This window comes from Hemicordylus capensis, chromosome 3, assembly GCF_027244095.1.
Source record: "Hemicordylus capensis ecotype Gifberg chromosome 3, rHemCap1.1.pri, whole genome shotgun sequence".
NCBI lineage: Eukaryota > Metazoa > Chordata > Lepidosauria > Squamata > Cordylidae > Hemicordylus > Hemicordylus capensis.
Genome location: NC_069659.1, coordinates 246841706 through 246862738, shown reverse-complemented (window position 1 = coordinate 246862738; position 21033 = coordinate 246841706). Strand labels below are relative to the sequence as shown.

The 21033-nt window shown below is 41.8% G+C and overlaps 1 protein-coding gene across 4 annotated transcripts in view; it reads right to left on the bottom strand.

The window, feature by feature from the left end:
• The window catches only part of MYOF (myoferlin), a 137583-nt gene extending 119141 nt beyond the window's left edge, over positions 1-18442 (bottom strand). For all 4 annotated transcript variants that reach the window (XM_053310744.1, XM_053310745.1, XM_053310746.1 and 1 more), the window contains exons 1-3: positions 18296-18442; positions 8225-8280; positions 6534-6625 (exon numbers count right to left, since the gene is read on the bottom strand). In XM_053310744.1, coding sequence (XP_053166719.1) covers positions 6534-6625; positions 8225-8280; positions 18296-18383 — 236 coding nt within the window. In that variant the 5' untranslated portion in view covers positions 18384-18442. The remainder of the gene's footprint in view (positions 1-6533; positions 6626-8224; positions 8281-18295) is intronic.
• Between the last annotated feature and the right edge of the window lie 2591 nt (positions 18443-21033).

Here is a 21033-nt window from a genome sequence, read left to right as displayed (position 1 = left end):
ACAAAAGCAGAGGGGAGGGGCTGCTTCCCTCAATGCTGTGAGGTAAGTTCAAAGTGGCTTTGCTCACCATTTACCCCACAGCATGAAGCCATGTGCGAATAACTCCCAGGAGAACTTCCCAGTTAATTCTGCTCAAAGAGAACACATAAAACAAGAACTATAGCAGGGTGTTTTGTTTTGACATGACATCTTCAGATCTGAGCATTTGTGTAGCACTTATATTAACTCAGGAACTCTTCAGTGAGGGCCAAAGGAGACATTTGAAATCTAGAATGTTGTGATGGAGAAAGCACCAAAGGGAGGATCAGAGGCAGGGGAAGGTTGCTTCTTCCTGCACTCCCTTCTCCTGCTGCTTTTTATCTGCTGTGCCATACACATGCCTAGGAACCTCAACTGTGGAAAAATGACCTGAGAGTGGAGTAAGCAAAGGGAAGAGCAAAAAGCTAATATTTGCATATTTAACAACTTGCGCAAATATTCTACTTGTGTAAACAGTGTAATATGTCAGGGTGGGAACTCATCCAGTGCTCCTATAGTATTGCAAGAGTTCCCATCTCAAATCTTCCACTGCTCGTCTGAATAGACTACATGTTTGAGCTGCTAAATGAACAATTACGTTAAGCTGTTTTTCTACGGGCCAAACTAGACTTAACATAGGAGTTCTGTGACTGAAACTTTCCATGTCTTTTTCTTTTTTCAAAAAGCAGCCATAAATGAGCCCTCAGTTTGGACCAGGGATGCAGTGTGCAAGAGGAGGGCTTAACCCTTTGCTCCTATATCAATTCCTTAAACTTCTGTGCAGCCTCTTTAAGGAAGCTTCCTGCCAACAAGGGAACAAGGTTATCACTAATGATATGCTGATGATGATAATCAGAGGCACTGGCAATAGATTCGTCTAGCCACAAGATTTACTACCAGAGAAGGTATAACCTTGGGTAGTAGTAAAACCAGAATTGACTAAATGAATATGCATATGGCCATTCAGTGAATCTGAATTATTGTGGACACTTATAACTAGTTATAACTATTGCTTAAAATGACAGTGGTATTGGTCAGAGATATACTCCCGACCGCAATCAGAAACAGTAATGAGTTCATTGCAAAGGCTGCTAATATTTTACAAGCACCTACTCCTGGGCCTTTGATCAGGAGACATGAGCAGCTGATGAGCAAGACAATACTTACCTCTGCAAGTATGACTTCTGCATACCAGACTGCTGTTCAAATCACAAGAGTAGGGAAGGGCTGTTTTTTCCTGGTCAGCTGGCAACCCTAGATATAGTCATAATGGCAGGCCACTATTCCCCAGTGGTTTTCTTTGTCTACTAATTATATGTGCTTATAATAGATGTGGGAGCCAACTCCCTATTCATAAATAAAAGAATCAATATTTGCAACGATCAGCACTGGATCACCATGCGAAACACAAATAAAAACAGATGATACTACCTGCACACATACCATTAGTCTTTACATCTGAGTTTTCAGGAGAACAAGAAGCACCTGAAATTCCAGCCCAGATATTAGTCTGAGTCTGAGATTTCAGATAAGAAGTGAACTGTTTTTTTGTGATCTCATGGCCATTCCATTATTCCTGGCAGGAACGTGTCTTTCTCTCACCAGACAGCATGTGCCTCAGGTCATTCATGAGATCTGAGTTGTACAGGTTATCCTGGTGCATTAAAAGCCCCTGAGCTTTAATACCTAGACTGCTTTTAAAGTGACACAGAATATCAGAACAGAACACAGAAATTACTAAAAATTTGGTCTCAGGGTGAAACTACACTGTAGGCTGGTTCACTAAATCAGGAGCCAAGAGTGCTCTCGTTTGTCAGTTGTCTGCAGCTTAAAACCAAGATCAAGGGGAAGTGACCGTGTGGCAGCAGACACTGGGTAGGAGAGGTTCGTTCTATCCAGCAGCTGTACCCAGCTGCTGATTAAGTTAGGACAAAAATCTCTTTTACCCTGCTGTCAGAGTATATAACAACCCAGAAAAAGGTTAAGCATTTTAAAAAATACAGATTTAATGAAACTATCTCCATGCTTGTCCTCCTTCATTAAAAAAAAGCCTACAAATGGCCAGGATGTCCCTCCATTTCAGAGAGCAGTAGTTTTGTAATTACAGTAAGAATTCCTGCATTTGGAGTGAACATAAAGGAAACAGGGAATGGGTTGCAGGAAATACCTTTCCAAAGAAACTTTGCATGATAAACCTCTAACTCAAGCTTGGGAACAAAATTCTTACATACAAATGGCAAAGTAATCAGTACACCATGAAGCATTTCTAAGCAGCCATCATCACTTTTGCTTTCTGACTTCCTCAAAGAGTGTGTCCATGAGCACACCACACCTAGCATTTAGAGACAAGAATTGCACACATGCAAACTTCTATAATCTCTCTAGCACTGTTTGCATGCATATCTCCACAACAATGGGGCAGGGGTAACATGCAGAAACACGTGTCAGAATGGTAGCTATGTTTGTCTGCATCCCTTCACACAGTTAGGCAGCTTACATCTCCCTAAAGCTTCTTCAGCAGATGTATGGCAAGGGCTAGTCAGAGCAGGGTCTGATTAAATTCAACATGAATCAGTTTTAAGTAGAGTAGCATAAAGTGGCTGTTGGGAAAGATTTCTATCTGATATTCATTCATTCATTCATTCGATTTCTATACCGCCCTTCCAAAAATGGCTCAGGGCAGTTTACACAGAGAAATAACAAACAAATAAGATGGATCCCTGTCCCCAAAGGGCTCACAAGCTAGAAAGAAACATAAGACAGACACCAGCCACAGTCACTGGAAGTACTGTGCTGGGGGTGGACAGGGCCAGTTACTCTCCCGCTGCTAAATAAAGAGAACCACCACATTAAAGGGTGCCTCTTTGCCGAGTTAGCAGGGGCAACTGATATGCAGGGGCATAGCTAGTTCACCCCTCTCCCCCGCGTCCCCTCGGAGTGAGGGTGATAATGAAGAAAATATGGAAGGGTGGAGCTGGGGTGCCCTCAGGAGCTGGGGCCCCGGGTTCTTTGAAGCCATCTGCTCAATTGCAGGGGAGTAACACCAGTTGCAGGGAGTAACAGCAAGAGAGAGGGCATGCCCTCAACTCCTGCCCGTGGCTTCCAGCGGCATCTGGTGGGCCACTGTGCGAAACAGGATGCTGGACTAGATGGGCCTTGGACCTGATCCAGCAGGGCTGTTCTTAATTATAGCCACACTCCTGCTAATATGCCTATGGTCTGGACCCATATTCTACTGAAGAAATTCCCTCAGTCCCTTCTCATTCTATCCCTATTCAGCCATGAAACTCACTGGATGACCCTGGGCCAGTCACTTCTCTCTCATTGTAACCTGTCTCACAGGGTTGTTGTGAGGATAAACATATCTATGTACACCACTCCAGCCTCCTTGGAGGAAGAGTGGGATATAAATGTAATAAATAACTAACATCTTTTTGGTGCACATAAACTCACCAGCCTCCTTTGTCCCCTTCTCTCAGGCTCCATGCCTTCTGCAAATAGCCAGAGCAGCCTCTATAAATAGAAAAGCCTCCCCATCCCTCCGTAATTTACTTTCTCCCAAACCCACTTCTTCATATCTTTTGTTGAACCATCATAGCCTCGCTTTCTCTGAACGTCACACTTACAAGTTCATTCCCTACCCTGACTTATGCTTGCTTGATCTTTATGACAGCATTCCTCTGTATCACTTTCACTGTGCTACCTTATATCTCTGGGTGTTGGTTCCATCACAGTTGTACAGGGGTACCACTCCTAATACATTGTTGGGATGCCAAAGAAACGGTCAAGAACAGAAAAAATATTGCAGTTTGGATTCAGACTAAGTTACTCCTGACAAAGTCCCATTGAAATTAATGGGGCTTAAGTTAGCCATGCCTTACCTAATTTATTTCAACAGTGCTCAGTCATGACTAATTTATAGGCCAGTAATGTTATGGTTAAATGCAAAAACTAATTGCAAAAAAGAAAAATAAGCAAAGAAAGAAATTTGATTTTCTTCTTTTTTTCTACTCAGGAAGGTATCCCAAGGAACATATCCTAAATCTACCCAAATTCTGAGTGAGATATTCTTTGGGTTAGCCATCATTGCTGGTTTATACTCAAAGCATCATAGAAAAAAACCAGGTCCACTTTTGGTCCAATTCATTTAAAACTTACTTGCCTAGCCTACAACCTACCTCAGATTAAAGGTTAAAAACCTACCAGGTATTGATTGTACCATTAAGCTAAAACGCTATCTCAAGTAGCTTACACTAGGAATATATATATGCCTTGCTGGGATCGGGATGGTAGCTGCCTTGCCTGGTAGCTTGTTTTTTTTTAACCTGGGCTATTATTGCGGTAGAACCCTAGTACCCAGTTGTGTGCATGCTTGGGTTGCATGATCGGGCTGCACAAAGCCAAGTGGCAAGAGCACCTGACAGTGGAGGAATCCCCCACTGCACTGCACTCCTAGCACGGTGCATTGTGGGATACTGAAGGACTTCCTCCTCTGGCTGCTGGCTCTGCCACTCAGTGCAACACAGCTCGTGTGCCATGGTGAGTAGCAGGGTTTAGATGAGCTGGCGATTGTGTGCGGGGAGACAGGTAAGCGCCTGCCCGCCCCACCAGCACTCCACAGCTCTGAGCAGGTAGGTCATGTGAATGACCTTACAGCATAGTGTCTGATGCAATGCTTTGTTTTGGCACAGAACATTATTAAACACACTGCCCTCCCCCTCCAGCCAGAAATACCCAGTATATATTTAAATGAATAAGGAACTGGTGCTGATTGACCCAAATTTAGTTTTAGGTCACTTCAAATCACACCCACACACAACTGGCTCTCCACTACATAGATGAATAGTGCCTGATCCAATGGTTTGTTTCTGCATAGGATGTTGCCAAACACACCGCACCACCCCAGCCACAAATGCCTAGCATGTGCTTAAATGAGCAAGAAACTGGTGCTCCACACCTCAAAGTGAGGTCCTGGGCCACCTCAAGCCACACACACCCCGAACCAGAAGACTCTCTTCTAGTTAGGAATCACTTTCATGAAAATAACAACTTCAGTGACATTTTTGACGAGAAGCTGCTGTACTCAGCAGCAGGAAAATGTACTCATTTTCCACCTCAGTATGATTGTGCTGAATGCTGTGGGGCATTGTACCTTCCTCCTCCAACAACTACAGCTGTTGGATCGGCATCCAATGGAGCATCTACATGTGATTATTTCAATGTAAGATCTGGGTATCAGAGATTGTGACATGAGCTTTGGAATACGTTTTCCATTGCATTTTGCCCAACCCATTTTCTTGGGTAATAGTAGGTTATGTTACCAAGTTACTTGCCTCCATACTATTGACTGATAATGAGCTCTTTGTAAGTGGAACTTGAATGCATCACTTGTAGGAGGCAGTGTTCAGGACAGGTGACTGACATTTGCCAAACAAAACGACTGTTGCTTTAGCACAGCTGCATGCATTACAAAGCTACCTTGCGCAGAGGCCCAAACTGAGCCCCCACCAGCCCCTACTGATAGGACGACATGCTAGCAGGGCCTAAGTGACACTGGCCTGCCACTGCTGAGGAGCCACAGTGTGCGTCTAAGGTAACCTCCCACCCGCTCCCACTCTCCCTTTTCAACTCCATAGGGTTCCCACCCTTTGCTTGTAAACAGGAATCCTTACCAGATTCCCCTTTGCAAGCACGTAGAACCGGGTGAACTGATTTAATCCAAACTGGGCCCAGTTCGGCTTGAACTCAGACCAGCCCCGCTTTTTAGAAGGCCAGTCCAGTTTGAAGCGGTCAAACCGGGCCAGTTTGAATTGAACCCAGTTTGCTACCAACTGGTTTTGCACATCCCTAGTGTGCAGCACCAGTTCCTTCTTCATTTAAACATATACTGGACATTTCTACATATTTCTAATTTAAGCTATCTGAAATAGAATCTTAGCTTAATGGTACAGCCAATAACCATTTTTTAACCTTTAATCTGAGGTACATTTTAGGCTTAGGTTTTAAATGAATTAGACCGAGAGCAGACCAGATATGCACTTTTTTCTAAGTCCTTTTTGCTTTGAATGAAAGAGTGGTCCAAAAAAAGCATTCTCCAAAAAATACCTCACTCAGATTTGGGTAGACTCTGGATATGTTTCTTTGGATACCTTTCTGAGTACACAAAAAACCAACAACCCCCCCCAAATTTCATTTTTATTGCAATTAGTTTGAGGCTGACCCTTTTTTCTCCATAAAATGCCTGGCTTACTAGTCTGGATCCTACTCTACATTTACTCAAAAGGTTTTCAAACACAGTTGACAGTTCAGAAATAGTGATGAAAGGCCAACTGATATACAAAGCAGAAAAGATGATAGTAAAATAATCCAGTAATATCTGAAGTTTTTAAAATTCAGCAAATTGAATCAAATTTATCAATTCAATTTGATTTGATTTTTAAAGCCACTTTTTGCTTAAAATAAATTGCACTGAAAAATAAATGAACGAAAGTGTTTAAGAAATAATTTCAACATACTTGTTCTGCCCTAATGTTTCAAAATCTTTCACAACAATCTGCAACGATGATGAAATATCCAGAGGTATTCCTCTCAAATCAAACTCAAGAATCTGTGTAAAGAGAATCAGAACAGCCACTGTAACTGAAATACAACATAAATTAATAATCACATTAAAAATCTTTCCTGAAGAAACATTTCTAACATTTTAAATAAGTGGACAACATGCTGCACAATCCAATGCTGGCATTTCTGTTCCACTAGGGCTGCTGACGATGTGAAAAGCAACCCTGGGGGACAGTGTTGAAGAGGTGGGCAATTGCTCAGACAACTAAAATGAATGTGTGGGTACATCCACATGAAAGTAGTGCTGCAGAAGTGCCCTGAACACTATTTTAGGTCATTGTGCAACTGCCCGTCTCCACAGCACCACCAGGGCTGCCTTGCATGTATGCAGCAACCTAGGCAGGTTGGAAACATCAGTATAGGATTGTACAGCATGTCAGCCAATTATTAGATATATCCAAACTATATTGCACTTGGCTATTTAGGCTGGAAGTGCCTTTGAACATATCTCGGAGCTAGTTCAGACACTCTCAAATATGGAACTGCTATAGGCCTATTCACACTTGATGTTCTGTACATATACAATCTGTGTGCAGTATATGCACAGTCATTAAAACATTATGCTCAATGAATAATGTACAGCACTACACTTCCTATCTGTACCCTGCATATGAGAAGGCCTGTACCCAGGTTCACTTATAAAATGAACACATGTATAGTCATTCACACAAAAATAGGTATTTGTACAGATACCAGGCAACATAATGAGGTCATCCTCATGACCAGTCCTACCCAGGTAGGGTAGTGCTAGCTCAGGTAGGGCTGGCCAGGAGAACTGCTGGGATTGGGACCAAACCCAGTGCTCCTTTGCCGGCTAGCCCGGGTTTTATACTTGAGCTAAAAATGAGGTAGGAGGGCACATGTGATGGAGGACCCACTCCTACTCCATCACCCAGTTGTGTGGGTGCACAGGCTGCCTGCAGCTCTGTTTAGACTGCTGGCAACCATTATTATCATAGAGGCCAGGGAAAGGAGTGACCCAGCCTCAGGAATTTCAACAATGCACCACACTGCTCTCATGGTGCATCATGGGATTCCTGGCAGCTGGGCCTTGCTCCCCTAACCTTCAGAGTGCCATGCAGCTCGCCATGGCGTGGATTGTGTGGGTGCACACACGGCATGGCTGGCCAGGAATGTGTGGTCATGTGGGGGAAGGTAAGTATGATCCTGCTTTCCCCCCACCCTCCCCAGCCCAAGTGGTTATGTGAATGACCCTAGTGTCTGAATAGGACTTATTTGTTCAGCAGGTAGGGTAGCAGTCCTGAAAATATGTCCCCTCACTGCAAAGATTTAAAGTGTGAAGCTCCTACTCCTGAAATGTTCATTCATGCAAATGTTACAGAAGTAGGATGGGCTCTTCACCATTGCAGGTTGCCACCACAAGTAATATGGTTACTCCCACTCTAAAAATCAGAGCCAAGAACTCTAGGATATCTGAACATCTAGTGTGTGTGTGTTCTTGTTATCCCCATGTTCCACAATGTCCAGAACCTCTCAGGGCAGGAAGCAATGTTGAACATTGCTGCACATACTATGCTATATCATAGACTATAGAAGCAAAATATTAATCATAATTGCAAGTCACCTCATTCCAAACAGGGTTGAGTTCGCTATCGATTTTCTTTGTTTTCTTTTTTTCATCTACAACAAACAAAAATGTGATTATTTACCTGAAAAAAACATAAAAATACCACATATAGTATTTTAAAATATGCTTTTTCATTCTAACAGGCAACTATGTCCATTCTAATCAAACAGCTGAATGGATTATATTGGTTTGGGTTGGGTATTTTATAAAATATGCTCCCAATCAGCTTCCCCCTAACAAAATACATATTTCAAGGCTACTTTACATAATTCCTAGTATATGGCCAGGTTCTTTTTTGTTTCTTTGTCTCTTCCTAGATGGATATTTTCTTTTATTTTTCTGGTGAACTTTTTATTTATTTTTTCTTACTTACATAAGTAATAGATGCACGTATCTGATAATTTTTTACAGAATAATTCTGGTGTATCTGAAGTCAAGCTGCTGTTTGAGTGCTGTGCCAGGGGCACACCTTGACTGAGCTCAGTTACCACAAACAATCCCACAATGGTATGATGTATTACAGTTTGTGCTTTTGGCTGAGTGCTCAGAACAGATAACTGTTCTGTCACAATCACACCTGGATCCTTGTTGGTGGAAACATCAGCCCAGATATAAAGTAAAGCTGCCAATCATGCACCCAAGAGTCATGCAAGTTGGCCCACAGTCTATTCCATGTGACTTTAGTGATGTTAACTTCATCTTCCATCTAAGTCTTTTTGTTATTAATTTTTATTCTTATACTGGGAAACTCTACCTTCTGCCTTAATTGCTACTGCTAGCGGTCAGAATAGTTTTCCAGGGTTGTCATTTTTATTGCACAAAATGTAGATGACTGGTAGTAAGTGAAGCCCATCATTGACTGGGTATAATCATTTTGCATAGATTATACTTATAGGAAAGTTCAAGAAATTAAATATATGCAATAGAATTTTTTTATTAATGTGCTTGAAAAAGGGGAAGTAAAAAACAGTTTGAAATTTTTAGGATTTCAACTTCAAACATTATTAATGTTATTGAATAATAACCATATATGGTAAATCTAAACCATCGTAAATCTAAATCTGAGAAAGATCTTCTGCTTTTCTTGGGCATGATGTCATTTTGAAAGTATTGATCTGATTACTGGGTGTTAAGAACAGTAAAAGTTAAAATATGATTATATTCAAAATTTCTTCTACAAAATACCAGAACGTTTTTAAATTTTCCCAAAACATATTCCAGTGTAAAAAGTAGTATATTCAGCTAATTTAAGTGGCAGTATTGTTCATGCAGAATTTTGTATCTGTGGGTAATCAGGAAATATGATATTCAGAATTTTATCAAAAAACTATCCTTAAATTTTCACTGTGCATATTCTGGTGCAAAAGGTAGTGCATTCAGCAAATTTGTGGCAGGCTTGTTCATGCAATAGTTAGTATCTATAGATCATCGGGAAGTATGACTTTATCTCACACAAGCAAACAAATTCTTCAAAATATATAATAAATTAACTTGGAAAATGCCTTTTATATGTGGAAAATTCATAGAAATTAGATATTTCTGAAATCCAATACACATTCTTAATGCACACAGTCTCCAGCAGAAACATGCAGGACCAAAATAAGGATATCCAAAACATATTAGCTTCTATCTATAATTTTGCACTCCATCTTTCAAAAACCCTGGGGGGGGGAAATCATGATGGAACAGGAAGGCCACAGACAGGCTGCTTGCTCTTCTACACCACCCTTCTCCTTTTGAGTGAGTCAGTCTGCACCATTCTTGTGTATGATAATTCTCTGCTGCTGTGTACATAGGGCATTTGCTTACAATTTAGGCCTTATGCAGTGAGGAGGAGGGAATTGATGCACATTCCTTTAACAGGAATTAACTTTAAAAAAAATAAATCCTGTGCAGGATACTGACTCATGCCAGACCACAAAAGACTGTAAAGCTGAAGTCTGCAAAGGAAAATACCCACTGTAAATGCTATCATTTTAAACTGAGTATTTTAAGTCCTTTTGCTTAAACCTTCATTTAATGTCAAAACAGTGCACTAGCACAAGCTCATTGTTTCCAGTAGAAGAAATGATGAACAGAATAAGCAGTAGCCTTCCATTCTCCTTTGGCAAGGAAACGAGCCTATTATATAGGTCCATAGTGGAGAAGGCTGTATTTTTATTACCCCTTTCAATTCACATGTATTTAACTATAACTCCTTCAGCTCTGCTTCGCCTTACCCCTTCCTGGTAGCCCCACACTACATTCTTTGGTTGTATAAAGTTACGCCTACTTCCTTTGAAGTAGTTAATTGAAATTATTGGATCTAATTTCTGAGTAAACTTTAATGAATACAATAAGACTGTACCTGTTATGATCAAGAGACTGTTCTGGGTGATTCTACACATTTTAATTCTCAGAACTTCTTTGTGTGACTTCATTGCACTCACGAGAAAGACTAGATCAATCAAGTTTTACTTCAAGGACTAATTCTCGCAGCTGCCATCAGCTTACTTGAAATTGGTAGGGGGACTCCTGGATATCCATAGCAGGAATGAGCTAACACGAGTCTGCACATCTGGGTGATTTTTCAACCCAGCACTTACTTCTCTTCCACATTATATAAGTCACAATGGCCGATTCAGATGAAATAGGAAACCAAAGGTCCCTTCATCTCTGGTTTCCTAACCCAAACATCTGAACTTGGGGAAATGGAATTTGCGGGGGAAATTGACCTGCAGGGGGAAATTGACCTGCAGTTTCCCTCGCCAAACTCCACTGAACCTTCGGTTAGAGTGGAGACTCCATTTCTGTGGTGCCAGCACTACGTTTGAATGCCAGCACTACATTTGAATGCTGGCACCACAGTGTGGGCCCAACAGGACCGGAGTTGAGAGAGGAAGCTCCTCCCTCACTCCATTGGCTGTGCGGGCTGTCCTTCTGTCAGGACAGAATACAGATTGGTGAGTGCGGGTGGGGATGCGGAACTGCAGGTCCATTGGACCCCACAGTTCTGTGCTATGTCTGAACCCAGCCATTGGCTTCTTAGCATTTAAGGGAATCTTTATGGGTGACATAAACTTTGAGCAACACAAGGACAAAGAGAGGGTCATTAAACAAAAGAAAGATGTATTCATGAAAACGTAACAGAAATGCAAACATACCAAAAGAAAATATAAAATGCTATCTAACTGACTGTTATGTTAATTTCCACTTGATAAGAAATAGGAATTCGAGTTCCAGTCTTAAAAGTTAGAAAGGTTTTAAGTTACACAAATGATCTTCGAGAAAAATGGTTATTTCCACATATTAGCAGTGACTGTCACAAGCCAGGTATACTCCTAGCTGGACAGACAAGACTATCACCAGTCAGCATTCCTTGGTCAAGAAAAGAATTACTATTTTAAGACTGAGAGGGAATAATATCCACTCTTTGTGTGAAACAATCTCTAACCTCTGTTGAAGTCTTTACTAATATTGTTTATGTAAGAAAAATTATAGTGCAAGGCCAGAGTCCATCACAGAATATGCTTTGGCACTCTGCAATCAGTAGCTGACATCCTGACTACAAAAGCACCCACAGTTCAAGCAGCTAGGGGATGCAGGAGCCTGCATGCCGCTCTGTTGTGCTCTGAATTAGGAGTGCAATTACACAAGAGCACAAATATTTTATTAATTTGCCCATTGCTCTGGAATTGCTTTGCCAAAGCAGAAATGTGTGGGCTCTTACTGCGTTCCTGCTGCTGCTTGAAGCATGGACACTTCAGTAGTCAGGATGACATTGTGCTTAATTGTGCCTTAATTCTGTGTTGGATTGTGACCTAAGAGTGTCACCATGATTACCAATCCAAATGTTCTTTATATGACAATCCAAATGTTCTTCACAGCAGAACTGTGGTAAGTGGATCGTAGTTTTGAAAAAGTATAAACTAGTCATAGGCCCACGTGATGAGGTGAACTATGATCATGGCATGCAAAAGATACTAAGGAAGAAATGGAAGATGGAGCAACTGCTTATATGGGTGTGGGTCTGACTGGGTGGAGTAACTAGTCATATGCTATTAGGAAACATAATGTGGCTTCAGGAGATATAATATCTCACAAGAAGGGTGAACATCCAGCCTCTTTATCCTTTAATTCAGCCCAGTTGCAAATCCAACCAAGGACCATCAATGCTGGTAATCTATGCAATAATAATACATATGATGTAGATTTATATAGCACATTGAAAATGCTCAGATTACTTCACAAACATTATCTCTGTCATCTTGCAGCAGAGGCTAGCATTAGTATCCCCCCGCCCCCTGCATTTCAGACAGAATGTATCTGAGTGAGACTGCTTTAGGCTTGCCTGAGGCCAACTTGTGAGAGCATAGCTGAAGTGAGATTTAAAGTGGGGATTTCTCAACTCACATTAGCCACCAAGCTACATGAACTCCCCATAGAATGACACAAAAGCACTAGTGAATGAGGCATTGTTTTACTTTTGTATCATTCAGTTTAATCTAGAGAATCCATGAAGCGCAACTCATTTATGGGAAGTCTGAGAAACGAGCCTATAAACTAGGGAATATTAGCTTTGCTGAAGCAAGGACGTAGGCTGTGCCTGTTCATATACTCTCCTTTCATTGGTAGCTGCAACCTTATGTCCACTTTCCTGTGAGTAAGTCCCACTGAGCACAATGAGATTTATTTCTGAATAAACATGCCTAGGATTGTGCTGTTAATCAAACAAATTCAGCTGAGATATATACTTCCAGGAACAAAGGAAGTAAATATCAATATCTGTGCTATTTTTAGTTTGAAATAATGATAACATACTTGTTTAGGTGCAAACAATAACAGTTTTTAATTTGTGCTCTTAATCCTTATTGCAAGTTTGTAATGACACATGCTATTGAAGGAATCTTCTCAACTTATATGTGAGTTTAGCTTAGGAGGCAAAAGGAGGTAAAATACAATCAGGGGCATAGCTAAGGGAGAGGGGGCCTGTGTTCACCCTTCTCCCTGGCGGCCCCTCAGAGTGAGGTACATAATGAAGAAAATGCAGATGGATAGAGCTGGGGCGCCCCCAGGAACTGGGGCGCCCCCAGGAACTGGGGCCCCCCAGGTTCTTTGAACCCATTTGCTCAATTATAGCTACACCCCTGGGCACAATCCAGACAAAGTTACAGCCAAAGTATTTGTTTTTATTTCTTAAATGTGTATTTTTCTATTGTTTTACCTTTGTGATACACCTTGGGTAGCCTTTGGGGGTAGAAAGGTGGCATATACACCTTTAAACTAAATAAAGAGAAGTTCCATCTGTCTCCAGCTAGATGTATCAGGGACAAGTATGGCGAAATTGCAACAGTCATTGACTGCTATTTGCCTCTAGAATCTTGTGATCAGATGAGTGCTGCCTACACACATTCCATTGCTGGACCTCTCCTCCGTGCTTACTGCCACATGTTCTCTTCGTCACTAAAATTCCACCTTAGGCCATGTTTTGCTTGTACTGGACTTGCTTCTACTCACACTTTTGGCTCCAATCCTATAAACACCACCCACATCTTAGCCCCTTAAAGACACTAAAATGATTTCAACTTTGGACTGTGTTGCTTTTTTCCTGCCTGGAAGATTTTGCTATTGGAGCCATTCTGGTACCATTTTCCTGAAAAATGTAATTTGGAGTTGATTCATCTGAAAAACCTCTGACCTTTTTTTACAACGTCTCTTCCAGGAATCTAATTTAAATTTGCACATGGAAAACCAGTTGTCTGACTAATTCAGCATGAGGCTAGAATGTCTGAAAGCCTGGGATCTTATCAGACCTCGAATCTAACCTTAATGGAATCCTTGGCCCAAAGAACATTGAAATACCCCAAAACATACCCACCAATTCATACCACTTGCATTTTAATTATCCTAATTATCCTAATTTCAGCCACATAAGTGTAAGGTAAGGTAAAGTGTGCCGTCGAATCAGTTTCGACTCCTGGCACCCACAGAGCCCTGTGGTTTTCTTTGGTAGAATACAGGAGGGGTTTACCATTGCCTCCTCCCACGCAGTTTGAGATGATGCCTTTCAGCATCTTCCTATATTGCTGCTGGCCAATATATAGTACCAGTGGGGATTTGAACTGGCAACCTTCTGCTTGTTAGTCAAGCATTTCCCCGCTGCCCCTTGTGTACATGGAGGAAAATAATCTAAAGCCTACCAATCTACATATAATAACAGGAAGAAACATTTAACTGGTTCATTATACAGATATCTAATATCTCACGCTTTCCATATGATTTTATATAAACTGGAACATGCCAGGGGAAGTTCAGGAAGAGGAGCAAAACATCTTTTGCAGGGTTTTAAGCATTTTCCCATACTCAGGGAATCCTTTCTACAGCAATCTGTCTGCAAGAAACTCCTGAGTGTTGCAGAGCATTCTTGGGTATATTCATTTCACACAATCAGTCATGGAGCCAAGTCACCATGCACAAACTGACAGAACTCCTCAAAACACACCAAACACTTTCCTGAAGCTTTCAATCGCAGAAGAAGATTGTAATAACGGTGGACAAACTGCCTTTCAAAGAAGCATGTCACTACTACTACTACTTATATACTGTTTTGTTGGAGATGAACTTCCAATGCATTGACCTTTTGCACCAACTGTCCTAATGACCAATAGGGGCATTGGGAGTAGAGACAGTGAGTCAGGGTCTCCCTATCTGTCCCTACTCTATGACCCCTGAACTGACTCTGCAGCACTTCCTGTGCTGAGTCACAATCCTTCCTTTCCTTCTAGAGAGCAGATGGAAACGTCTCTCTCTCTTTTTACCTATCCACTATGTAGTCCTTTAGATTACAGATAGGTCTTTCCTATCTAAGTGTATTTAACCAATAAACATTTAGTGTTTAGTCACACAAGGATCTCCATGTGTTTTCTTTAAATAGCTGCAATATCTGAACCATCCTCTGCTACCTACTCTGTAACTGGAGTGTGTGCTCATTCCTTAGTGCTCTGCTGTTTTACCTATTGTGGGTAAAAATCAACAACCTCTAACATGTTTTTCAGTTAAAAGCTCTCAAAGCGGTTTGCAAAGAACAACAACAATGTGGTTCCCTGTCTCCAAAGGACTCACAATCTAAGGAGAAATAAAAGGGAGACACCAGCAACATCCACTGGGAGAATGCTGTACTGGGGCTGAACAGGTCCAGTTGCTCTCTCCCTGCTAAATATAAGGGGAATCTCCACTTTGAAAGATGCCTCTTTGCCTAATTAGCAGGAGATGTCAGCCATACTGAGCTTCTCATGGTGGAACCTCGCCTTCTAAGAAACTCCAGGGTCATTAGGAACACAGTTTGAACACCAAAGCTATCTTGGATAGGAGCCTTATTGTGTCCAAACTGTGGCCCCATCTTGACCTAGCGTGAAACCTCAGGTAGACAAAGCTGTGGTTAATCTGTGAAGCTGGGCAACATGCCACAGACGATTGACTAGCTGCGGCTTGGGAACCTCCAGCTTCCGGGCAGAGGAAGCCCTCCCTCTTCCTAGTCCACCCAGTCTGCATCCCAGCAAGCTCTGTTCTGCTGGCGTCGCCAGACTGTGGGCAAGGCATCAGCATGCTAGTCAAGCTGCAACCATTGGCCACGATGTTGAAGGGAGTGTGCTCAGCACCATTGTGCCTTTTCGGCAGCGGTCACCCACCCTCGGCAGGGCAAAGACATTTTAGCCCTTTCCTCACGCTGCTAACACCACTGTCTTCTGCAGTCGGGGAGGAGGGGTCTTGTGGGGGCCCCCCCTTCTTTCCCTGGGAAGAGAGGATTGGGCCCTTCTCTTCTCACTTGTATTGGTTAAAGAAGATAGATTGCAGAAGCATTCCCTCTACTTTCTCCTCATATGTTTGCAGAATGAATTTGTTACTGGCAATGACCATTTGTGACACACCCACACCAGTCCATATGTCAGGAGACGCATGCCCCCCTCTCCATTTCTCCAGGGATTTATTTTTCCTTCCCCCAGACCTCCCCCTATCTCTATCCCGTGTATGAGTGCTTATGTATGGATGGATAGGATGAGACTGCTAGGAATAGGTTGAGATAGAATTTGCCCCTTCGATTTTTGGTAGTATTGTTCTAGATTCTGTACAAGTTAGTAGGGTAAGGGGGACCCAGCCCCTTCCCCTGGGTGCAAATGTGCTTAGTCTCACCCAAACCTCATGAGAGTTTTTGGATGATCACCAACTCAAACCTCTTGCATATTTACCTCTGGTTTGGCATTATATCCGAATGGGGTCTGTATGTTACACAGGAACCCAGGCTCTGGACGTCCCAATTTATTTATTAAAAGCAGGTACTGAGGGATGAAATCAGAGCAGCATTCGTGGGGGGAAAGGATGTTCTCATTTTCCTCACACCATTTCCTGATTTAAATCTTATCCCCCTCAAAACTGCTTGTTGCTGTGTTATTGGGGCGGGGGTGGGGGGTGGGGTTTGGATATAAACAATGTACAACTTCTAGTTTGGCCCTTCCCTTAGCCTCACTGTTAACTCGTCCCATACACATAATGCACCATGAAAAAAAACTAGTTAACTGAGAGAGAGAAATCAATATAGCTTGAAAACAATCTCAGATATGGACTGTGTGAATCATAAGTATGATTAATAAATAAATCCCAAATGTCATTTAACAGCCTTTGTCTTTTCACAAAATGAAGTCCAGATTTTGGAAAATAGACTTTGGTTTCCAACTGTTATACAAAATAAGGAATAAGATATATTTAACTAGGCGGTCATTCAGCCACAACTTCTTATTTCGCAAGGCATCATTTGAGAAGTGTTTCATGCAGGGGTGGAACAGAAGGACTGCACTGAATATTATAAAATATGACAAGAAGACAAACTAAAAATAAAATAAAACCAAGAGTGCAGAACAAAGGAAAATATGTCTCAAATGCCATTTTAAAATTCCAGCAATCTTTTTTTCCAGGTATCAAGAGACAGACCAACTTTCTCATTACTACTGCAGAGCCAAGCTAATTTTATCCCTACAAATACTTATGGCACTTTTCTGTTTAGCCTGTGCATCCAAATAATGATACTCTCATGAATATTATACCCAACCTTCTGGTCATGGTCTGTTTTGATCTATTTGGTGAGCTCTAAGGTATTTTAATCTTACAAACTCTGCAAGTAACAGCATTACAACCAACCCTTGTTGAAATTGTGGGGAAAGGAAGGAATACCTTCTGAAATCCATGGAAACATTTGCACCACAAATGAAAGTAATCCTGTTCATACTTCTGGATAAATGCAATTGCTTTATATTATATTGTTTATAATAACAAATTATTGTGTTAATTTGATAAACACAAAGATTTGTGTCTGAAAAGCAAAGAAGCCTCAAGATGTTCCATAATATAGAGAAATGTTTGAAAAAAACAAACTATTAAAGCAAAAAATAAAAGAAATCCCTGTTTGTAGAAAGCCCTTAAACTCAATCAAACGCCAACTAAACAACTGCAATCAAAATTCATCTCTGCTGCAGCAATGTTGTTTATAAGTGTAGCCCAGTCACACCTTTATCAAAACTAAAGGTGAGCTCCCTCCGTGCCCAGGTGCAGATAAGGCAAGCCGGCAGAGGATCCGAGAGTTCTGAATAACTCCTGAAAATGTCAACCCGGCACTTCCCACCCTTTTAAACAGCTGTATCTTGTCAATGTCATGAATGAATGAATGATTGATTTATGTCTGCTTTCTCCAAAAATGGTGATGCCCATAGCTAAGAAAAAATATAAAGCAAAAATCAACAATAAGCAGTAGCAAAAATATTAAAAGCAGCAATAAAACATAAAAAAACTGATGTTCAGAATGAGCCAGACAAAACCTAAACAGCAGAGAGACAGAAAGCTCTCTAGAACAAACAAGTTTCCAGACAGTAATAATATACTGGCAAAGTAGGAGAAACTACTTTCTTAATAAACAGATCTTTTAAAATGTTCTGTCACAATTATTGTACTCTTTTGACCTTGACAAATATAAAAATGCCACCTTGACAGATATCAAAATACAATTTCTCAAACCACATGTCACAAGTTAGCTTTCCTTACCTTTAAAAATAACTGACACAATGGGATCTGGTTTCCCAAACTTATGTTTAGGGATATTTGCAGCAGATTCCACAATTACTCGAAGCATTGTTTTCAACACTGTTTAAACTGCAGCACTGCATAAGAAAATGTGCACTTCAGCCTCACTGCAGCCTTCAGGCTGAAATGCCATAGGAGGAGAAGGAGGAGGAGGCAGGAAATGGCTGTGTTACAGTATAATACAACTGATGGGTGGATCTATTATGAGTTAAGCTACTAAACTAAAGGCTACAAAAGAGGGACCTGTAAACTGACACCCGCAATTCCTGTGGTATTCAACAAACTGGTATGAACTTGTGAATTCTGGCAAAGCAGAAGGAAGAATTGGCAATGTATAATGGCTTAAAGCGTCAGGGGCATTCCTCTCTCTGTATATGTACTGCAGGAAAGAAATGTGGATATGTATAAAATATTGGTTATAACTGATGTTAATGCACATTTCTTTTTCTAGTATACTTGTTGAAAATATGACATTAGTACAAACTTTACAATAAATTATAGCTATATTCTTCCCTCAACTTTTTCCATGTGCCATTAGATTTATATCTCTCTCATCTTTTCCTTTTTATTCAAGCTCATACAATGAAACCTGACTTAGATCGCCCCCTCCTGCAGAGTTCAGACATAACTTTCTAAATACATTTCTAAAACTGTATATTTACAGTTCTGCTAACCTATATTTTCTGAGGTTCACATTTGATTATTTGCGGGGGGCGGGGTGGGGAGAGAACTCTGCATTTAACCATAACAAGTGGATCAAAAGAGCCATAATCAAGCCATTGAAAATAGTTAGTGCCATTGGAATAAATCCTGACTTCCAGCATCCTGTCTGAGACACATAGGACTGGTATATTCCTCCACACTGCATGTCAGAGTCCTACAGTTTAACACAACTGAAAAAAATTACATTAGCTAGTTCTGCACTTTAACCGTGTTTCAGAGATCAGTATATGTACTAGGGCTATGCAGTCACGGCAGTCCAACAGACATGTTGAATCGGCATACCTTACTGTCAGCTTGGGAGGAGAGCTGGTCTTGTGGTAGCAATCAGGGGTGTGCAATTCAGTATTTACGGTGTTTTGGTTCGGACCCGAACCAAAACACCCGTGTTCTGTGCCCGAATTTTGTTCACCCGAATCGGTTTGGATCCGAATTTACCCGAATCCGAATTGATTCGGGTAAGAAAAATGGGTCCTGGGGCCAAAAGAGTGGGGTGGGGTGGTAGTGCCTAATGGGTGGAGGCTACCACCCAAATTTCAGGGGGATTGGGCAAAGGGCTGATTTTTGGTGAATTTTTGAAGTTTTAGTGTCTTTGGGGCAGATCGGGGGCAGAAAGTGGGATCTGGGCCAGAAGAGTGGGGTGGGTGGTAGTGCCTAATGGGTGGAGGCCACCACCCCAATTGCAGAGTGATTGGGCAGAGGGCTGATTTTTGGTGAATTTCTGAAGTTTACGCGTTTTTAAGGTTTCCCCCCACTAGGTAGAATGGGGGTGTATCGTTTCACGTCGGGGGAAAGGGGTGGCCTAGAGCAGTGTGGGGTTGGTGGTAGTGCCGGGTAGGGGCAAGGAAGCTACCTGAATTTTTTCAAAGGATTTGGGCAGAGGGCTGATTTTTGGTTAATTGTTGAAGTTTACGCGTCTTTAAGGTTTTTCCTCATACGTTATAATAGAATGGAGCTTTCAGCAGCCCCATAAGTGCACTTGGGGGGGGTGCTGGGGTGGCCCAGAGTGAGTGGTGGTGTAGTGCACATGGGGTGGCAACCACCCCCATGGGTTTATAACCCATGGCGTACAGGGTTCTGTTGTTTCTGAGGTATTCTGAGTGTGGATTCTATGATAGCAAATTAGAGTGGATTCATGGTGTGTCATTGAAAATCTCATTTTCAAGCTCCATTCTATTATAACGTATGAGGAAAAACCTTAAAGACGCGTAAACTTCAACAATTAACCAAAAATCAGCCCTCTGCCCAAATCCTTTGAAAAAATTCAGGTAGCTTCCTTGCCCCTACCCGGCACTACCACCAACCCCACACCGCTCTAGGCCACCCCTTTCCCCCCGACGTGAAGCGATATACCCTCCATTATACTTAATGGGGGGAAACCTTAAAGACGTGTAAACTTCAGAAATTCACCAAAAATCAGCCCTCTGCCCAATCACTCTGCAATTGGGGTGGTCGCCTCCACCCATTAGGCACTACCACCCCACCCCACTCTTTTTGCTCAGATCCCACGTTATGCCCCCTATCTGCCCCAAAGACACTAAAACTTCAGAAATCCACCAAAAATCAGCCCTTTGCCCAATCACTCTGCAATTGGGGTGGTAACCTCCACCCATTAGGCACTACCACCCCACCCCACTCTTTTGGCCCCAGGGCCTTTTCAATTAAAGTAAAAGGAAAGCAATTTCTGCATTGAAATCAATGGAGGCAAAAAGGCGGGAAATTCAAAGAGACGTCAAACTGAAAACAGAGGGGGAAGAAGAAGAGAAGAAGACAAGGCTGGCACTTTTCTAGGGCACAAAAAGGAGACCCGAAACACCCGAAAAATTCGGACCCGAAACAGGGGTGATTCGTTTCGGGTCCAAAAATTATCAGGTCTCATCATGGGTGATTCGGTTCGGCTCCGAATCACCTGAAATTGGTCGTTTCAGGCACAGATCATTCTGTGCCCAAAACATTTTGCACATCCCTAGTAGCAAGCA